Source organism: Cnephaeus nilssonii (assembly GCF_951640355.1).
Source record: "Cnephaeus nilssonii genome assembly, chromosome: 22".
In the NCBI taxonomy this organism is placed as follows: domain Eukaryota; kingdom Metazoa; phylum Chordata; class Mammalia; order Chiroptera; family Vespertilionidae; genus Cnephaeus; species Cnephaeus nilssonii.
Genome location: NC_137093.1, coordinates 9,512,111 through 9,531,308, shown reverse-complemented (window position 1 = coordinate 9,531,308; position 19,198 = coordinate 9,512,111). Strand labels below are relative to the sequence as shown.

The 19,198-nt window shown below is 54.0% G+C and overlaps 1 protein-coding gene across 2 annotated transcripts in view; it reads left to right on the top strand.

Annotated features, from left to right (window-relative positions):
* Positions 1-14,443: 14,443 nt before the first annotated feature.
* Positions 14,444-19,198, top strand: part of RPH3A (rabphilin 3A) — a gene marked incomplete at both ends in the record, with an annotated part of 45,617 nt that continues 40,862 nt past the window's right edge. Inside the window, 2 exons of one of the 2 annotated variants that reach the window (XM_079763060.1) lie at positions 14,444-14,514; positions 17,341-17,352. In XM_079763060.1, coding sequence (XP_079619186.1) covers positions 14,444-14,514; positions 17,341-17,352 — 83 coding nt within the window. The remainder of the gene's footprint in view (positions 14,515-17,340; positions 17,353-19,198) is intronic. The other variant, XM_079763061.1, reaches the window with a different exon arrangement.

The window sequence follows — 19,198 nt, the reverse complement described above, 5'->3', positions numbered from 1 at the left end:
AGATCCTGGTTCTGGCGCTTTCTAGTTGTCCCAGTTCACCTCTCTGGGTCTCAACTTTCCTACCTGTAAAGTGGGAATAATAAAGGAATCATGGGAATTTTAAGAGTTAATGCTTGCAAAGGACCTGGCAAGGAATAAGTGTCCAACGCACGTTAATAATGGGGACGGTGTTGGTGACAGTACCAGTGAAATTACCCCTGGCCCAAACAGGATCGGGGTGAGGGAGAGCGAGGTGACTCCTTCCCGCCAGACATGCAGCTTTGTGACCCACGAGAGAGGACGTGGCGGGGAGACAGGAGACAGGAGACAGGAGACGTCCCACCCCACTTGTTCCCTGTGTGTTTTTCGTGCCGTTGATGGAGGTCCCAGGTCCTCAGTTTCTTCATCCATGAAATGGGCATAACCACCCCCTTTCCTTAAAGCTTGGGAGGCCCTGAGGATCAGGGCTGCTGTGATTGTGGTGAGCAGGTGCTGCAGGAAGAGGGCAGGAGGAGAAACGCTTTGGACGCTCCTGAGTCTCTGGTTCCTCCAAGCCCTGGAGGCTTTTGCTGAGTCATCCCAAATCACCAGCTCTGAGCCTGAGTTTTCCTAGGAGACCCGAGCCTTCCTCTCTCCCTCCACGGTGCTCCTGCACAGGCCCCTGTGGGTGCTGCATGGAGGCTCCTTAAAGGCCAGAGCTGTGCCGTCTCCATTTTTGGTGTCAGAGTTAGCACAGAGCTCGGCAGTGACTTGCATGCATGAAAGAATGAATGAATGCATAAGCGAATGAATGAATGAATGAATGAATGAAAGAAACCTCAATCAATTGACTAGTGGACAGGTCAATTTGGGGAGGTACCTTGGCCTGTGGTCCAGCCAGAGACATGCATACAGCAGGCGCTTAGTGTTTGCTGATTATGGTGAGTCCTTGGTGAAGTTTGGGGGGACTTGGCTTTCACCTCCGATCTGCTACAGGCAGCCCACACGCCTCTCTCTCTTCCTGCCCGGACATTCGTCAACACTTCCTCACGCGTCGCACATTTACTGAGTACTTACCGTGTGCATGGCACCATGGTGGGCCCTGGGCATAAAATGGTGACAGAGACGCAATGGGACTTAGATAAAGTAAGTGGCTACTCCTAACAGGTGATCTTTTGGGGGGTGGTACTTAGTCACCCTAAAACACTCTGCTCACTGACGTCCAAAATCCCACCATTAAAGTTTCATTATTTGTCTTCAGGCTTGTTCTTGGATAAAGAGCAGGAGCTTTGAGGTGGGGTGATACAGCCAGCCGTGCTTATTAGTCATTTACCCTAACGAGGGGGCGCTGTAAAGTACTTTCCCCAAAGCGAGGAGAGGTTTTTGGAGTGGGGAGCGGAGTTCGCACACACGAATCTTGCAGGTAAAAGAGAGGGCAGAAGGCAGAGAGGGGCGAACGCTGCTGGGTATACGTTCTATCGGGGATGCAAAGCTCCAGAAGCTCCTGAGAACCCAAGGCCCATTCCTGGGTTGCACCTGTGCCACCAGGCGCTCTGAGCGCAGGGCCCGGGACCTGTGCTCTCACAAGCCTCCACCGCCATAGATACAGGAGTGTTTTGTGAAAGGCAAACCGCTTTTACAGGTGTTCGCTACCAGTTCTAGGCTAGGGAGCCTCAGACTTGTTGCCAAGATTCTCCCCGGGCCCTGCATCCCCTAAGGGCGGGGCAGAACAAGAATCAGGCCTGTTGCCTCCCAGACACCATTGCCTCTCTGCAGCGGGATCCCTCAGGTGTGCACAGGCTGGGCCTAGCAGGGCTGACCCATCTCCTGCAAACCTCACCGAAGTCTGGCGGGGCGGGGGCGCTGCTTCTCAGACTGGACCCGGGGACTCAGGTTATCAGCTCAGTGACAAGGCAGCAGTGATGGGGAGACTGGCCTGGCCTTTGGGGCTTTTCTTAGCCCACCTCGGCTCCCTCTTTGGGCCAGGGCAATGGGGGGGGGGGGAGACCACAGGGCCGCGCCGAGGCCCCGGGCTGCGGCGTGCAGCGTCACCGCCGTCTCCTCGAAGTGATTGTCTCGCTGTCGTTAGTTATAATGACATAGTGCACGCCTAAGTCTCATTGTCAGGGAGCCGAGGCAGACTCTGCCTTGGCAATGCAGTCAGTGAGTGAGCGAACAGGCCTCAGGAAGCTGGGGCTTGCGCCCTCCCCTTCCCAGGGAATCAACGAGAGGAGACTCATCCGACAGCGTCATCGTCATGATGTTTGGTTTGTGAAGGCTTCATTTGGAGAGGGGGTGGCGGGGGGGGGGGGGGGGGGAGGGATTGCCTCGTCTCCCAATATAATCTGAGTGAGTTCATTCAGCTGCCTCCTCCTTTCTTTTTCCTTTCTTTCCTCTTTTTAACGCACCTACACAGTGACAAGCAGCGACTTGTGAATGGAAGCCGCTTTCAGTAGAGAACTGATTATGTAAGCAGGTTCCGGTGCCAGCAGGGATGGTGGGGCGGCGTTCTGGGCTGCGCGGAGGAGTGGGGGGGTGTCTCCAAGTCTGTGGGGAGGCCCTCCCTGGGAGATGCCGGCACAAAAGCATCTGTGTGGTCCATTTTGTCCCACCGCCTGGCCCCCGACCCGGTTCCCCTGCACCTGTCGGCTTTCCCCCGTCCCTGTACGGCTGGATTGATCTGTCAGCTTAAGCAGGGTATCGGAACTTGGCGAAGGCGCTGAAATCACTGGAAGTGGCTGCCAGCGTGTCGGGCTGGGGCGTCTGGCCAAGTCTTTCTCCCCAAGCCCTGCAGATTGGGGGCTTGTGGGAAAGGCTGTTGGGTAGGGTGAAGGTGGAAGCGTCTGACGTTTGCAGTTTTTCCTCTGATCATCAGAGACCCACCTGTTGTTCACCGGAGCCGGCAGCCTGGCCAGAGGGAGACGGCAGCCCTGGGCGTGTGCCCAAGGACAGCGCAGGCGGACACCCACTCAGGGAAGGGCGGGCCCTCAGAGGGCAGACCAATGACACACCTCCTGTGCCTTTCAGAGCGGGACACGCTGCTGTCTCTTTAGGCCGGTGTTTTCTCGGGTTTGTCTGTGTGGAGAGACCCTGGTCCCGTTGCACAGTCGGCCCCTCGGGCCGCCTCTGCCCGGATTTCCGCCTCCGACGCGGACGTGGGCCCCTGGGAATAGGCTACAGACAGGCACCCCCTGGCCCTGAACATGCTCCGAGGGCGAAATGCTGCAGAGTCTGGTGGGGGGAGTCCTCGGGTGGCCAGAGAGGCCTCAGAGGACCCCAGGGCCCTGGGATTGAGCAGATTCCCGCCCTGGAAAATTCTCCCTCTGGTTGTCATGGCAGCAGGTCTGGGATGGGGCCTTTTCCCCAATGGGGCAGCACAGGGCTGTCATTTCTGGTTGACACGGACTGTAAGGGTGGCCTCAGGTCTCTCCTGCAGGGTGGTCTCCGATGCCCGGAGGGGGGCTCCCCACCTGCTTTCTGTATCGCCCCAGGCTCTTGCTAGAAAGACCACGGAGCTAAGAGCTCTCTATTTGGGGTCAAGTCCCAGCCGTGCCACATGGCAGTTGTCTCCTAGAGCCGTGGTTTCGTACAGGAAGTGAAGGGACCAGGGGCTTGTCCACCAAGTCACAGAGCAGTCATGGGGGTGAGACCCTGAATTGGAATTGAAATGAGTGATCTCCTTGAATCCTCACAAAGCCTGGGGAAGAGGCCTTATTCTGACGCCCAGTTTGTAGGCCAGACAGCAGAGAGATCTTGGTTCTCCAAGTTCACATCGTCAGGGAAGGGGAGGTTCAGGGACCCAAACTCAGATCTTTGGGACACCAAAGTCAAATGCTGAATTTTCACAGCAGAGAAGTGAACCTCCCTGGGCGCCCCATTCCTCTGCGCTGCAAAACGGGGTGACAATCAGTCAGCACTTCACTTACTGTCAGGGTTGCTGTGAAGACCGAGCAGCTGAGGAATGCAGCTGAACAACATAGAGCTTTGCAGAAATGGGGTCTAGTCTTCAGCTCGTCCTGGCCCGATCTAGAGCCTGAATGTCGTTCTCGTGAAGGACTGGGGTGCACCGACCAGTGGGAGGCGGTGTGCTCAGGGGTCAGAAGCACAGTCCCTGCCTCCAGACCTTGGGATTCCGGCCGTGCTCCCTGCCAGCCTGTGACCTTGGGCCCGTTACGTGGCCTCCCTGCCCTCAGTTTACTCACCTGTAAGATGGGGATGATCATAGCACCTTCCTCATAGAGTTGCTGTGAGGATTACATGAGTTAATATCTAAATGAAGCACTCGGAGTGGCTAGTACATGCTGTACTATCTAAATATTAGCTGCTTATTATTATATAGGACTTACATTTAAAAAATATATTTATATTGATTTCAGGGAGGAAGGGAGAGGGAGAGAGAGAAACATCAATGACGAGAGAATATCATCGATCGGCTGCCTCCTTCCTGCATGCTCCCCCTGGGACCTGAGCCTACAACCCAGGCATGTGCCCTGACCAGGAATCCTGGTTCACAGATCGATGCTCAACCACTGAGCCACACTGGCCAGGCAGGACTTACATTTTTAAGGAAATTACATCTAGAGTCAATGTTGTTTCACAATAACCGCCTGCAGGGGAGAGTTGGAATTGCTGCCTCCATTTACAGATGAAGAAGGAACTAAGCCCTGGAGACGTGCACCAATTTCCCACGGTCACAGGGCGAGTCAGGGACCAGAAAAAGGTCTAGGCTCCGGGGTGACAATGGCCAAGCCACAAAGCTCCGAGGCCAAGCAGGCCCCCCAGGCCAACGACAGAGTGTAAATCCAGCAAAAAGGGACAACAGTGACAGTCCCAGGCAGGCTGGGAAAGGCGGTGGTTAATTGGGAGGCTCGGATCCTCCCTGGGGGACCCCGGGAGCCAGGGCGCTGAGCACTTCCAGGTGGGTGCGGGTGGACGCCACACCTGCTCCAGGCCACGCCACAGCACACCTGGCCGCCAGCCGGTGGCTGAGGCCCCACCGGGGAGCTCCCAGGTGGACAATCGGGGTCTAGTGGGCTCGTTCTCATGCTTTCTCGGCAGTTGGGATCCCTCCCAGCTTCTGTCCCCACCCCCCCTGCTAGTGCCATCGGCAAACCTCTAGAAGGGTCCGGAGGGATGGGCAAGGAAGGCGTGGAGGCGCCAGAGAGTTCGGTGACAGGGAAGCAGGTGAAGGTCTTTTATAAAACCAGCTCCGCAGCCCGATGGCTCTAACCTGATGAAAGCCTTTGTCAATAGCACCATTACCTCAGCCCCGGCCGGCTGCTGGTGGAGCAGGAGGCTTATTCAATATTTAAGAAGCCCTGCATTGCAGGCCGAGGGTTTGGGCCGCGTGGGGAAGCAGCAGCAGCAGCAAATGCTCAGGGACAGTCTCCTAAGCGGTGGATTCGTTTTAAAAGGAGAGAAACAAGAGGAGGAAACGCCTCGCAGCCCCCAGCCTTCCCCGGGGTCCCCTCTCCCCCGCAATTTCGGGTCACATCACACAGCACACCCCAGAGCTATTTGCTCTGACTCAGGACCAGTGGACGCAGCCGTCGACCAGGAAGCTGGGTCTGCCGGGTCCCGCTTTCTCTAGACGTGCACAAAGCGGTGGCTCTCAGAGGGCCGTCCCCAGACCTGCAGCTCCAGCATCACAGGGACCTTATTAGAAGTGCAAATTCTCGGGCTCCATCCAGGGCCCCCCCAAACCAGAAACCCCGAAGCTGGGACGTGGCCATCGGTCTGCTCTCACGAGACTTTCAGGATCTCTGATGCAGGTTCAAGTTTAAGATGCTCGATTGTGAAGACCAGGGGCTTTGCAAATTGCCGAGTGCTCCATCCATACTTGATGGCTGTTTCCAGCGGGGCCCAGGGAGAGAGAGACGGGGATTTTGTGGTTCATTCATGTTCTCCAGCCAACACTGAGATTCATATTTCTGTTCCTTTCCCCCGCCTGGCGCCAGAGGGGCCTGGGCAGCAGAGGGCAATGGATGGAGGCCGCTCTTTAAGATCTATTATTCATGGGGACTAAGAGGAGCTTTTTGTTTTTTTTCTGACGTGGTCTCGGATTTCTTAGAATCCACACCCCAGGGAAGTGGCCGTGGCCAGACTGCATGAGGCAGACAGTACCCTTCCTGGCCAGAGACTCTGTAACCCATGTTATTTGGGGGGTGGGCTTCTGCAGAAGCTCCTGGGTAACCTCAGAAAGGGGGTGCCCGGTGCCAGCACTGGCCTTGATACGCTCTCCTACCCATTTTTCCACTCCAAACTCCCAACAACTCTGTGAAGCAGAGGCGGTTACTGCCCCATTTTACAGACAGGGAAATCGAGGCTCTGAAATGTTCGTTCATTTGCTCAGGCTCACCAAGCTTGAGCTTAGCCGGGGGTTGAACCCAGGTCCGTGTGACTCCAAAGCCTGAGCTTCTGATGGAAGATTCTGTCATGAAGTTTGTGCCACGGGTGCAGTGCGGGTGGGGTGTGCGTGTGCGTGTGCATGTGTGTGTGTGTGTGTGTGTGTGTGTGCGTGTGTGTGTGTGTTGTGAGGTGAGAAGACAAGGAGAGCGTCTCCTGAGGCTCTAGTTGCTTCTTCTTCACGAGGATAAAGTGAAAACACGCATTTTCCCGGGGCAGGGCGCACCTAAGGCGAGAGGACCCTTTCGACCGGCTCTGACTGCTTGGTAAGAGGCCGAGTCAAGGTTGCGAGGGAAGAGTCTGTGAGCTTGAGCCAGTTTTTTTCCAGTTTCAGGAATGCACACTGCCCTCTCTTCAGCACCCTCGACAAGCAGTTTTGTTCTTTGTGCTTGATTGCCTCCAGTGCCTGGGAACGCGTTACCCATGGACATAGCACACCCTCCTTTTGAGACCTCTGATGGTTAAAAAGCTGGTCTTTACCTCAAGCCAGACTCTCCCTTACTTTGCCTGTCACCTGCTGATGCCATACCCGGCGGGGCAGCTGTGCTATGAGAGTGTTTGTCCAAAGCAGCGGTTAAAAGTGTTGGTATTAAAGGCAGACACAGCTGGGTTTATAAGCTGGTGGCTCTGCCATTCCTGGCTGGAGATCTTGGGCGAGTTAAGGCAACCTCTGAGTCTCAGGAATCTTAATAACTCCAGGGCCTACTTCCTAGGATGGGGCCGAGGGGGAAATGAGGTGGCGTGTGGGAATCGCCCGTGCAAAGGCCGTTAATGCCTGTGCTGTCCGCCTCTGCGAGGTACAGCCCCTCGGGGCAGGATAGTGAGTTGGTCAGGGCAGAGGCTCTGGGGTCACACTGCAGGGATTCCAAAGGTGGCCCCATCACTCACTAGCTGTGCAGCCTGGGAGAAGTTGCCCAACCTCTCTGTGCTCCAGGAGCCTCCCTTGTGAAAGGGGGCCGATCGCCATTTCATCGGGTCATTGTGAGGATTAGGTGAGTGGAGTACCCAGAAGAGTGGGTGGCATACGGGAGGAGTAAAACGAAGGTAATTTAATGAAGAGACTGTTTACAGACTCATGAGCAAGCCAGCAAGGTCTAGGGAAGCCAGGATGCTACAGCACCCCAGTAGCCGACAGAGGGCCAGCATCCCCTCCAGGCCGGGGGCGGGGGGGACAGAGGTGGGACAGTTATGGACCAGAAGAGACAGGTCCTCCCGACCAGAGCTGTGACCTTCAACAGAGGCCATGGTGACTGGCGGGAGGGGTCCAGGGGGTCAATACCCCAGCCCATCTCTCTTCTCACCCCCTCCAGTCTTCTGCGGTGTTTTTCAATAGATAAACCCAACCGGAGGCCAGAGGGCAAAGTTGCTGTTGATACTGTCCACGCAGGGCAGCCTCCGAGGGCACAGAGCAGGGCGGAGGGTGAGTGGGCCTGGAGGAGTGACTGGGAGATATCCAGCAAAGCTATTTTTATTATTAGGTTGGGCCGTTTGATGCTGCCCCCGTACAGTGGCATTTGCCACATAAAAACAGCAAATGAATAGGCTTAACCAAAGATGATATTGTTTGCACTGACAATCAATAGAGCAGGGTGGCCGGAAGGCTCATGGGTACACGGCTCAGGTCTGGGTCCTTGAATAGTCCACCCGCTCCCAGTGTGATCTTGACAAACCCCAGGGCCTCAGTTTTCTCATCTGTGAAATGGGAATGCTCCTCAGATGAGAGGATGGGGACGGCTGTCATTTAAAAAAGGAGTAAGTGCCAGCCCCTGCTCCGAATACAGACGCTCCTTGACGTAATAATGGGGTTACTCTCCCCCCACAAGAAACACAGCTTCAGTTGGAAATACTGTACATTGAAAATGCATTTGGTACACCTAACCGGACATCATAGCTTAGCCTAGCCCACCTGGAACGTGCTCGGGACACTTACACTCGCCTGCAGTTGGGCAAAATCATCTAAACAAAGCCCGTTTTATAATAAAGTATTGGTCGCATATAATTTAATATTGTATCGCTTTGGAACCATATAAAATGAAAAAAAATCGTAAGTCAAACCATTGTAAGTTGGGGGCTGTCTGGATTTTGTCCTTAAGGGAAGGATCAGGAATACACCCGGGGTCTCCGTGGCATGATGAGATTTAGGGCTGTAGGTACGTCCGTTCCAGCTGAATTTTAATCCCAGTGAGTTTCATTGCAACCTGGGCCTCCGTGGCTGGCAGCCAGGGGCCATTAAGCGGAACGACTCGTGTTAATGCGCAGACCTGTCTAATCACATGTCCCCGTCCGGGGCCGTGTGTCTGTGCACGCACGCACGAATGCAGAAACCCGTCCCGAGCGGCTCCTCTTCTCCCCCCTCGCCGGGACGTGGCTGGGGCCAAGATAAGCTCGGTTAACAGCACAACAAAGGCAAGTTGCTGCTTTATCAGGGAATCAGGTAATTGGCTGGGCTGTGCAGGCAGCCCCGGAGGCTGTGCTGTGAACAGCGTCTGCCTCTGCCGTTGCTAGTTTGGCATTTGGGTTTATAGACTCAGGGCTCAGAGGGATCCATCATCCAGGGGAAGAAGGAATTATTAATCATAACGCAAATCAATGATAGCTCCCACTTGGCGAGGGGTATTCTGTGCCAGGCCCTGGATCCAGGACTCCCTATACATTATCTTACTCCATCCTCCCAGGAATTCTCCTTTGAGATGGATCCTGTTACTGTCCCCACTCTACAGATGAGGTCAGGGAGGTGAATATACTTGTCAGGCTGAATGGCTTGACCCCCAAACCCGGACCCTAAGCCACCCTGCTGAACGGGCTGCTAAAAGCACGTGGCCTTGGCTTCTGGGTCTTTATTTATTTATTTTTATTATTATTATTATTTTAAAAAAATATGTTTTATTGATTTTTTTTTACAGAGAGGAAGGGATAGAGAGTTAGAAACATCGATGAGAGAGAAACATCGATCAGCTGCCTCCTGCACACCTCCCACTGGGGACGTGCCCGCAACCAAGGCACACGCCCCCAACCAGAATCGAACCTGGGACCCCTCAGTCCGCAGGCCGCCGACGCTCTAACCACTGAGCCAAACCGGTCAGGGCGGCTTCTGGGTCTTTAAATGGAAGGAGGGGCTGTCTGCGTGGGAAGTGCTGGGGATGCTACGCGCTGTGGTTGTTGAGCCGCAGTCATGAGTCCATCACTGGCACCCCTCTCTCTCTTTTCAGTCCTGTTCCCCCCTCCTCCCTGCCCTCCCATCACCCCAGGCTCCATCCTCATGGGTTTCTCTGTTCCCTAAACATTCCAGTCCATTGACGCCTCTGAGGCTTTGCCTACTCAGTTCCCCTCATCCGTTCCTCCATCCTTCATGTCTTGCACACTCCAGCTCATCCTTCAAGAGCCAGCCCCAATTTCCCTCACCTGGGGAGGCTCCCCTGACCCCGGCCCCTAGGCAGAGCCAATCCCATCCTCTGTTTGTTCCCATGGCATTTGGTACATTAACAAAACAAAACCTGTTCTGGACACACACATTTTTTAGAGAAGGCAAAGAAATTAATCTTTATTTTTAATTACTGCCAGCTCTCTCATCCCAACTTTAAATGCTGCCACCTCATTTGTCTTATTAAGTATTTAGTTTTGCTTTTCATTAGTGCTGCTTATTGTCGCTGAACTTTAATAGTCAGTGCAGGGTCCCCGCAGGCCTCGGTGTGGATGCTTCACAGATGTCCCCTGTCCTCCTGCGAGGCCGGGCCGGGTGGCTGTGCCTCTGAGGTGGCTACGGGGAGGGGGCTGCAGGGAGTGGCTGAAGGCTGCTGTGCTTTTTTCCAGCCCTCAGCTGATCCTGGTGGAAGTTAGATCCAAGGTAACTGACTGGCGAACACACACAGAGAGTTCAGGAGGGTTGCAATGCAGACATTCAATTTAAATTTGACCTAAGGAGGGGGGGGAAAAAGGAATATACTGGCTCATGGTATCCAAAAAGGCCATAATAGATTCAGGCAAGGCTTGATCCAGCCTTCCAACTCATCATCAGGCATCCGTCTCCCTCCATCTCTCAGCTCTACTTCCATCCATGGCAAGTCTTTCCCACGTGGTGGCCGTGGTGGCAAAGGTCACCAGGATCAGCCCCGGGCTCCTGTGAGCTTAACACCACCAACGGGAAGAGGGCGCTTCCACTTACGGAGCACATGCCCACCCCAGGGCCTTTGCACTTGTTCCCCCCACCCCCCACCCCGTGCCTGAAATGCTCCGCCTCAGAGATCCCTTCTCACCACCTATTTAAAGCCAGTCGTCCCTCTCCATCATCAGTCCCTTTTCCCTGTTTTATTTATCTTGAAAGCGCTCATCACCGGCTGGTATGTTTTATATTTGACCTGTTTAGTTGTCTGTCTTCCCTGCTAGAAGGCTGAGTAACAAGGCAACAGTGGTTTTCCTCTTTTGTGTTTGTTTTAAAGCTGTATCCCCAGTGCCTGGAATAGTGTCTGGCATCTAATAGTAGATGTTCTATAAAAAAATTGCTTTTTGGTTAATCCTCACCCGAGGATATTTTTTTCCATTGATTTTTAGAGAGAGGGGAAGGGAGGAGGAGAGATACAGAGAGAGAAACATCTATGTGAGAGAGACACATTGATGGGTTGCCTTCCGCACGTGCCCCAACTGGGGCCAGGGATCGAGCCTGCAACCAAGGTACGTGCCCTTGACCGGAATCGCACCCTCAACCCTTCAGTCCGCGGGCCGGTGCTCTAACCACTGAGCAACCGACTAGGGCTATAAATATTTTTTTTATTCTTCCCATTTCTCAAGAGAAGCTGGCAATCTGTGTTTTTCAGTTAAATCCTGTGCTTTTGAAGCACTGGCTGAATTTCACTTTTAAAAAACACGGCACGGGCCAAGCAAAACCTGTTTTCAGCCTGGATCCTGCTGTGGACCCCCAGTCCACCCCGCTTTGAGGCCCTTTGTGTAAGCCGCACCCCCCACCCCGTCAGGCAGTCTGAGTGAGGTTCCCAGATTCCTAACTGAGCAGTGATGGCTGGACTCGGGGGAGGGAGAGACGGGGACAGAGACAGGGAGATGGAAGTGCGTGCGCACCGTCCAGCTGGTGGCTGCGTGTTCTGCTGAGAAGCATCTGGTTTAATTCCAAGACTGTGGGGTGGGGGGTGTTGGGGGGCCAACGGGGGCGGGAGGGCGAGGCTGACTGTGGCATTGAACTCCACGCAGACAGCTGAGCCCACACAGGTTCCCTGCAGCACCCCAAGCCCCACCTAAAGCCCGGCCCCGCCCCGTCCCCGCTGAGTGGAGCTCGATACCTGTGACTGGGAAGTTCAATGTGGTTCAAGAGTTGTTTTCAGTTCAACTAACACCTGCTGAGATTCTGGGGCTGGAGGCACGGTCCTGGGCAAACAGCCCTGAGGAGCCTCAGGAGAAGTAGGCAGAGCACAATGGAAAGGGGAAAGGAGGGGGCTTTGAACCTGGCTTTTCGGGGTGTGGGACGGGGACTCCCAGGCAGTTTAAGACGCAGGGTGGTGTCAAGGTTCGTGCCAAGTGGTGGGGGTGGACAGAGCAGGAGCAACGACTGCGCAACTTACCGGAGGACGATGAGTGCCCTCTGCCCTCACCGAGCTCTATGACGTACTGAGTGCCCCCTGCCCTCACCGAGCTCTCCGACGTACTGAGTGCCCCCTGCCCTCACCGAGCTCTATGACGTACTGAGTGCCCCCTGCCCTCACCGAGCTCTATGACGTACTGAGTGCCCCCTGCCCTCACCGAGCTCTCCGACGTACTGAGTGCCCCCTGCCCTCACCGAGCTCTATGACGTACTGAGTGCCCCCTGCCCTCACCGAGCTCTATGACGTACTGAGTGCCCCCTGCCCTCACCGAGCTCTATGACGTACTGAGTGCCCTCTGCCCTCACCGAGCTCTATGACGTACTGAGTGCCCTCTGCCCTCACCGAGCTCTCCGACGTACTGAGTGCCCCCTGCCATCACCGAGCTCTATGACGTACTGAGTGCCCCCTGCCCTCACCGAGCTCTCCGACGTACTGAGTGCCCCCTGCCCTCACCGAGCTCTATGACGTACTGAGTGCCCCCTGCCCTCACCGAGCTCTATGACGTACTGAGTGCCCCCTGCCCTCACCGAGCTCTATGACGTACTGAGTGCCCTCTGCCCTCACCGAGCTCTATGACGTACTGAGTGCCCTCTGCCCTCACCGAGCTCTCCGACGTACTGAGTGCCCCCTGCCATCACCGAGCTCTATGACGTACTGAGTGCCCCCTGCCCTCACCGAGCTCTATGACGTACTGAGTGCCCCCTGCCCTCACCGAGCTCTATGACGTACTGAGTGCCCCCTGCCCTCACCGAGCTCTCCGACGTACTGAGTGCCCCCTGCCCTCACCGAGCTCTATGACGTACTGAGTGCCCCCTGCCCTCACCGAGCTCTATGACGTACTGAGTGCCCCCTGCCCTCACCGAGCTCTCCGACGTACTGAGTGCCCTCTGCCCTCACTGAGCTCTCCGACGTACTGAGTGCCCCCTGCCCTCACCGAGCTCTATGACGTACTGAGTGCCCCCTGCCCTCACCGAGCTCTCCGACGTACTGAGTGCCCTCTGCCCTCACTGAGCTCTCCGACGTACTGAGTGCCCCCTGCCCTCACCGAGCTCTATGACGTACTGAGTGCCCCCTGCCCTCACCGAGCTCTCCGACGTACTGAGTGCCCCCTGCCCTCACCGAGCTCTATGACGTACTGAGTGCCCTCTGCCCTCACCGAGCTCTATGACGTACTGAGTGCCCCCCTGCCCTCACCGAGCTCTCCGACGTACTGAGTGCCCCCTGCCCTCACCGAGCTCTATGACGTACTGAGTGCCCCCTGCCCTCACCGAGCTCTCCGACGTACTGAGTGCCCCCTGCCCTCACCGAGCTCTATGACGTACTGAGTGCCCCCTGCCCTCACCGAGCTCTATGACGTACTGAGTGCCCTCTGCCCTCTGCCCTCACCGAGCTCTATGACGTACTGAGTGCCCCCTGCCCTCACCGAGCTCTATGACGTACTGAGTGCCCTCTGCCCTCACCGAGCTCTCCGACGTACTGAGTGCCCCCTGCCCTCACCGAGCTCTATGACATACTGAGTGCCCTCTGCCCTCACCGAGCTCTATGACGTACTGAGTGCCCTCTGCCCTCACCGAGCTCTATGACGTACTGAGTGCCCCCTGCCCTCACCGAGCTCTATGACGTACTGAGTGCCCTCTGCCCTCACCGAGCTCTATGACGTACTGAGTGCCCTCTGCCCTCACCGAGCTCTATGACGTACTGAGTGCCCCCTGCCCTCACCGAGCTCTATGACGTACTGAGTGCCCTCTGCCCTCACCGAGCTCTATGACGTACTGAGTGCCCCCTGCCCTCACCGAGCTCTCCGACGTACTGAGTGCCCCCTGCCCTCACCGAGCTCTATGACGTACTGAGTGCCCCCTGCCCTCACCGAGCTCTATGACGTACTGAGTGCCCCCTGCCCTCACCGAGCTCTATGACGTACTGAGTGCCCCCTGCCCTCACTGAGCTCTCCGACGTACTGAGGGCTTATTGAGCATCTACTATGTATCAGACTCAGGACTGGCTTTAAAGTGAAAACGCAAGGCCCTGTGCCCACAGATAATTAAGAATTTCAAGGCAATGACAGCAGAGCGTTCAGCCACGTGTGGGCCCATGGAGCACAGGGTCCTTCCGTGTCCCCTCCCAACTGCTCCCCTCTTTGGCTTCTCCGGGAACAAGGCGGTGCTGTAATCAGACCTTCAGGGAAGTTGGGGGACCCCTGCGAACGCTGCCCCTACCCCTGCTGGGCACGAGACCTTGACTCAGTGAATGAGAAGGAGGATTTAAGGGCGGGGTGGTCGGCTCCGAGCCATTCCTGCCAGGAGGCAGCTGGGACCCCCAGCAGGAACGTTCCCTCTCGGGGCCTGAGGTTCCCCATCTGGAAAGCGGGCAGGCTGCGTGAGGCCCCGCCCTCTCCGTGTCCCCGGTGTGCGGGGCCTGGAGAAGGACGCAGTGGCGGGAGCACGGGGTGACGGCCTCTGTGGTTTCTGTGTTCCAGGAGCCGGGCCTCTGCCATGACCGACACCGTGTTCAGCAGCGGCTCCAGCCGCTGGGTGTGTCCCAGTGACCGGCCCCTTCAATCCAAGTAAGTCGCGGGGTCTCCTCGGGAGGGGCTTGTTTGGGGGCGGTGAGGTCCTGAGATTTGTGCTCTCCAAGGAGGACAGGAATAGCAAGCAAAGAACTGGGGTCTGCTCCCGGGTGGGGGCAAAGGAACCCGGTGGGAGTTTTGTCATGTAAACTTCTCCACTGATTTTACTGCTTTTTAAAAATATAGAGAGAATTGTTTTAGTTTTTTAAAAATTGATTTTTAGAGAGAGGGAGGGGGGAGAGAGAGAGACATCGATTTGTTGTTTCACTGATGTTTCCACGTATGTATGCATTCATTGGTTGATTCCTGTATGTGCCCTGACCGGGGATCCAACCCGCAACCTTTGGGTGTCAATCGGGACAGTGCTCTCATCGACTGAGCTGCCGGGCCAGTTCTGTCATTTTAAACTCCCACCAGAAATGTACGAGGGTTCCCGCTCCTCCACCTCCTCACCAGCACCTGACATCACAGCCCTTTTCGTTGGGACCATTCTAGTGCGTGAACAGGGGAGTTTCTTTGTGGTTTTGACTTGCATTTCCCTACAAACCGATGTTGCAGACCTTCTTACGGAACCTGCCATCGTACAGCCCCTTTTTGAAGCGTCTGTTCAAACACTTTGCCCATTTTTAAGTCAGGTCCCTTAGCTTCTTGTTATTAAGTTCTGCAGGGTTCCCTCCGCTCCATAGGTTAGAGATGAGGGTCCTTTGTTGGATTTACCTTTTGCAAATATTTTCTCAGTCTAACCCTTGCCTTTTTTTTTTTTTTCCTAACAGTTTTTTGAAGGGGGAAAGTTATTTTTATTTTGATGAAGCCTATTTTGAAAGGGGGAAGAATTCCCTTACTTTATTATTATTATTTTATTTTTACTGATTTCAGAGAGGCAGGGAGAGGGAGAGAAAGAGAGAGATAGAAACATCAATGATGAGAAAGAATCATTGATTGACTGCTTCCTGCACACCCCACACTGGGGATCGAGCATACAACCTGGGCATGTGCCCTGACTGGAATTGAACCATGACCTCCTGGTTCATAGGTCGGTGCTCAACCACTGAGCCACACTGTCCAGGCCCCTCACTTTTTAATCCTGGAACTAGCTGCATGAAAGAGCGTTGCTCTTACTTACCTAAGACCTAAATATGTATGGGAGAAGTGTCTTTCTGAATAGCTAGTCCATCCACATCCGGTGAAGCTAAAGCCCCTGCCCCTTTACTTCTGCCTAAAACCGGAGTTTACAGTTTTGAAGACAATATTCTACCGGTTTCTTTTTTGAAAAAAAGAAAACCTGGAAAAAATTAAATTAAATTTAAAAAATGAACAATGAAGGAAAAAAGGAAACCCCTACTCTCCCAAGCCCTTCCCTTGTGTCCCCTTGGGCCCAGACTTATTTTGCAGAAAATATTCCATCCACCAAACAGCGTGTCTCTGGAAGATAAACAGTTGCCCGAAGGGTGGACGGGGTGACGTTTATTTTATTTCTGAAACGTCAGTTAATTAAAATCCCATGCATCCGAGAGTTTACTTCCGTCGGTGCCAGGCCGAGCCATTTGCTTTACGATGAAATTACAATGATCCCGACAGCCTGGATTCATTAACCGTGCGCCCGGCTGCCGGGAGCCAGCTCGGCATTCTCCGTGCATACGGCCTGCGTCTCGCTCCTGCATTTCCGTGGGATATTGAAGTTACTTTCCCATACATGCTAATGGGCGGATGGCAGTCATCACGCATGCTCTCTCGTCGGCTGCAGTGGGGATGCGGGTGCTTATGATGTCTTTCTCCGGGAAATGAAGACGTCCAGTCTTCATTAACTGCTGGCTAGCCAGATCCACTCGCTGCGTTTGTGATTCTCAAATGCCTTCCTCTCTCAGCCCCCTTGAGTCTAAGGTGGTGTGTGAAACATGTGAGGGCGTCTGAAAGAGGCAAAGGAACCTGCGTCTGGTGAGGGTCAGGCCGTGGTTTAGCTCTTTATATATATATATATATATATATATATATATATATATATATATATATATATGATTTCGGAGAGGAAGCAAGAGGAAGAGATAGAAACATCAATGATGAGAGAGAATCATCAATTGATTGCCTCCTGCACACCCCATCTTGGGGATCCAGCCCACAACCCTGGCATGTGCCCTGACCAGGAATCAAACGGTGACCTCCTGGTTCATAGGTCAGTGCTCAACCACTGAGCCACACCGGCTGGGCTAGTCTAGCTCTTTATGTTGGGAAAACTTGGGGAGGATTGCTGGGAAGGTCACGCTGCTCTATAGCTTTGAAGTCTGCCAGCGAGGGCGTGCCAGCGGTCAGAGGGGGAAACCGAGGCACACAGAGAGGACACAGGGGCGGAGTCTGTGTGGGGTCGCACACCTGCTAGATGGGGCTGTGGGTCTCCTCCCTCAGCCTGGGGCACCGAAAGCTCTACGTTCGGAGGAGCCAGTCAGTGCTCAGGGCTCGTGGCCCTCCTCACTGTGTTGGAAACAACGAAAGCCGAGAAGGACGTTGGCCACGTCATTAAGTGATTTCTCTTTAGGACCCCAAGCCCATTGTGTAAATGCCTAAATGATGATCAGCTCGGTTCATCAATAAGCTGCACTGACTGGTCATTTTAACCCCAGCTGTGGCTTTCACAAGCCTGCCCTGCAGTAACCTTGTTTTGGATGAGCCGGAATCAGATCACGATGATTTGGGGGGGGCGGGTGGAATGGAAGGAGGTCCTTGTCATTTAAACCATGTGGTGTTGCATCCATACAGTGCTGCTCTCATGATGAGATTTCTTTTCCTGACTTTATTCTTTCTTTCTCTCCTTTCTCTGCCTTCCTCCAGTGACAAGGAACAGTGAGTATTTTATGCTACTATTTTATTTTTCCACCAACTGAATTACCGTATTTTCCGGCGTATAAGATGACTGGGTGTATAGAAGATTTTCCTGGGTTAAAAAGTCATCTTATACGCCAGAAAATACGGTATATCTCTTTTAGTTTGTTTGTTTGTTAATCCTCACTTGAGGATATTTTTCCATTGATTTTTAGAGAGAGTGGAAGGAAGGGGGAGAGACAGAGAGAGAGAAACATTGATGTGAGAGGGACACATCGATTGGTTGCCTCATGCACACGCCCAACCAGGGTCAGGGATTGAACCTGCAACCTAGGTACATGCCCTTGACTGGAATCGAATCCAAGACCCTTCAGTCCATGGGCCGACACTCTAACCACTGAGCAAACCAGCCAGGCTAGCATATCTTTTCTGATCTAAGCTACTTACCCCTACAAGAGAGATGGTCGAAAAAGGAACTAGCACATTTTATATATCTAAAAAAGAAATTTAAGTGGTTTTAAAAAAAACACCCTTTTGAGAAAAAGAATTATGAAAATTCAAACAGTATCTTGATGAAAGGAGGGACAGCGTTCCCTAGGGGAGCCCTCAATTTCATTCTTGTGGCATTTCAGCAAGTTTGGGGACCACTCAGTGCCCCGTTTCCACAGCCTTTGCCTGGGAGCTCTGTTCCGAAATAAAGAAAATATTAACTGAAGCAACTGCTTCCATTAATAAAAGATGATGCGCAGAACGGAGCTTGCGGGAAGTCACGCGCTATGCACGCCGTCCCTGTCCCCTCGAGGGAGGTCGCCCGATTTCCCAGTGAGCTGCCCTTGGCCCAGAGGTCCTAGCTCTGCTCACAACCTTTGTCTTCTCAATGGGATTCATTTCCCAAATAGGCATGACCGATTGGATGCCGGGTCCAAACAATGAGCAGTCGGCTGCAGAGCAGCAGGGCGCCGGTGGTTGGGAGCACGCTCAGAAACCACGGGAAGGGAAGGCGTCTGCCCTCACCATGATGTGGGTGTTAGCACAGAACCAGAGGCAGAGCGTGGGGTCTGGCGTCAGGAGACCCAGTGAGTCCTGCTCTGGGACTCGACCTCGGTGGGGCCGTGGACATGCCCTTCACCTCCCGAGTCCTGGCTGTCTCCTCTGCAAGACAGGCGGGGTCACCCTGTCCTTCCTTCCTCGCCAGATGGACATAGCATCCAATGAGGTGCACAGGAGAGCTCCGTGAACTGTGAATCACTGAGCAAAGTGGGGGAAAGGGTGTTGTGATGTTGCCTTACCCCATGTGTTGTCTATATACATTGTACATACATACATATCCACACATAATATGTATATACTAGAGGCCCGATGCATGAAGATTCGTGCAAGAATGGGCCTTCCTTCCCCTGGCTGCTGGCACTGCCTTTGCTCCAGCCCAGAGCCACCTTTCCGCCTTCCCGCCTTCCCACACTGCCCAGAGGCCCGGAGTGTCCCGCACCACCCCTGGCTGCTTGGCGCTTGTGTACGCAAATTAGCCCACCATCTTTGTTGGGTTAATTTGCATACTCACTCCTGATTGGCTGGTGGGCGTCGTGAAGGTACGGTCAATTTGCATCTTTCTCTTTTATTAGTGTAGATACCTTGTGTGTATATTTGTATATATACAATGTGTATATCTATCACTTGCAAAATTTGTTCAGCTCTTTTGGACCCAAATGACCACATCACTGGGCCCAAAATCCGCTAAAGGTTTTCTTAATATCAATCAAGTGACCCTAGGAAATGACTTCCCCAGTTCTGTGTCTGTTTCTCCATCTGTCAAATGGGAGCTTTGGACAAGTTGATGGCTAAAGGCTGTTTGAATGTTCTACAATTT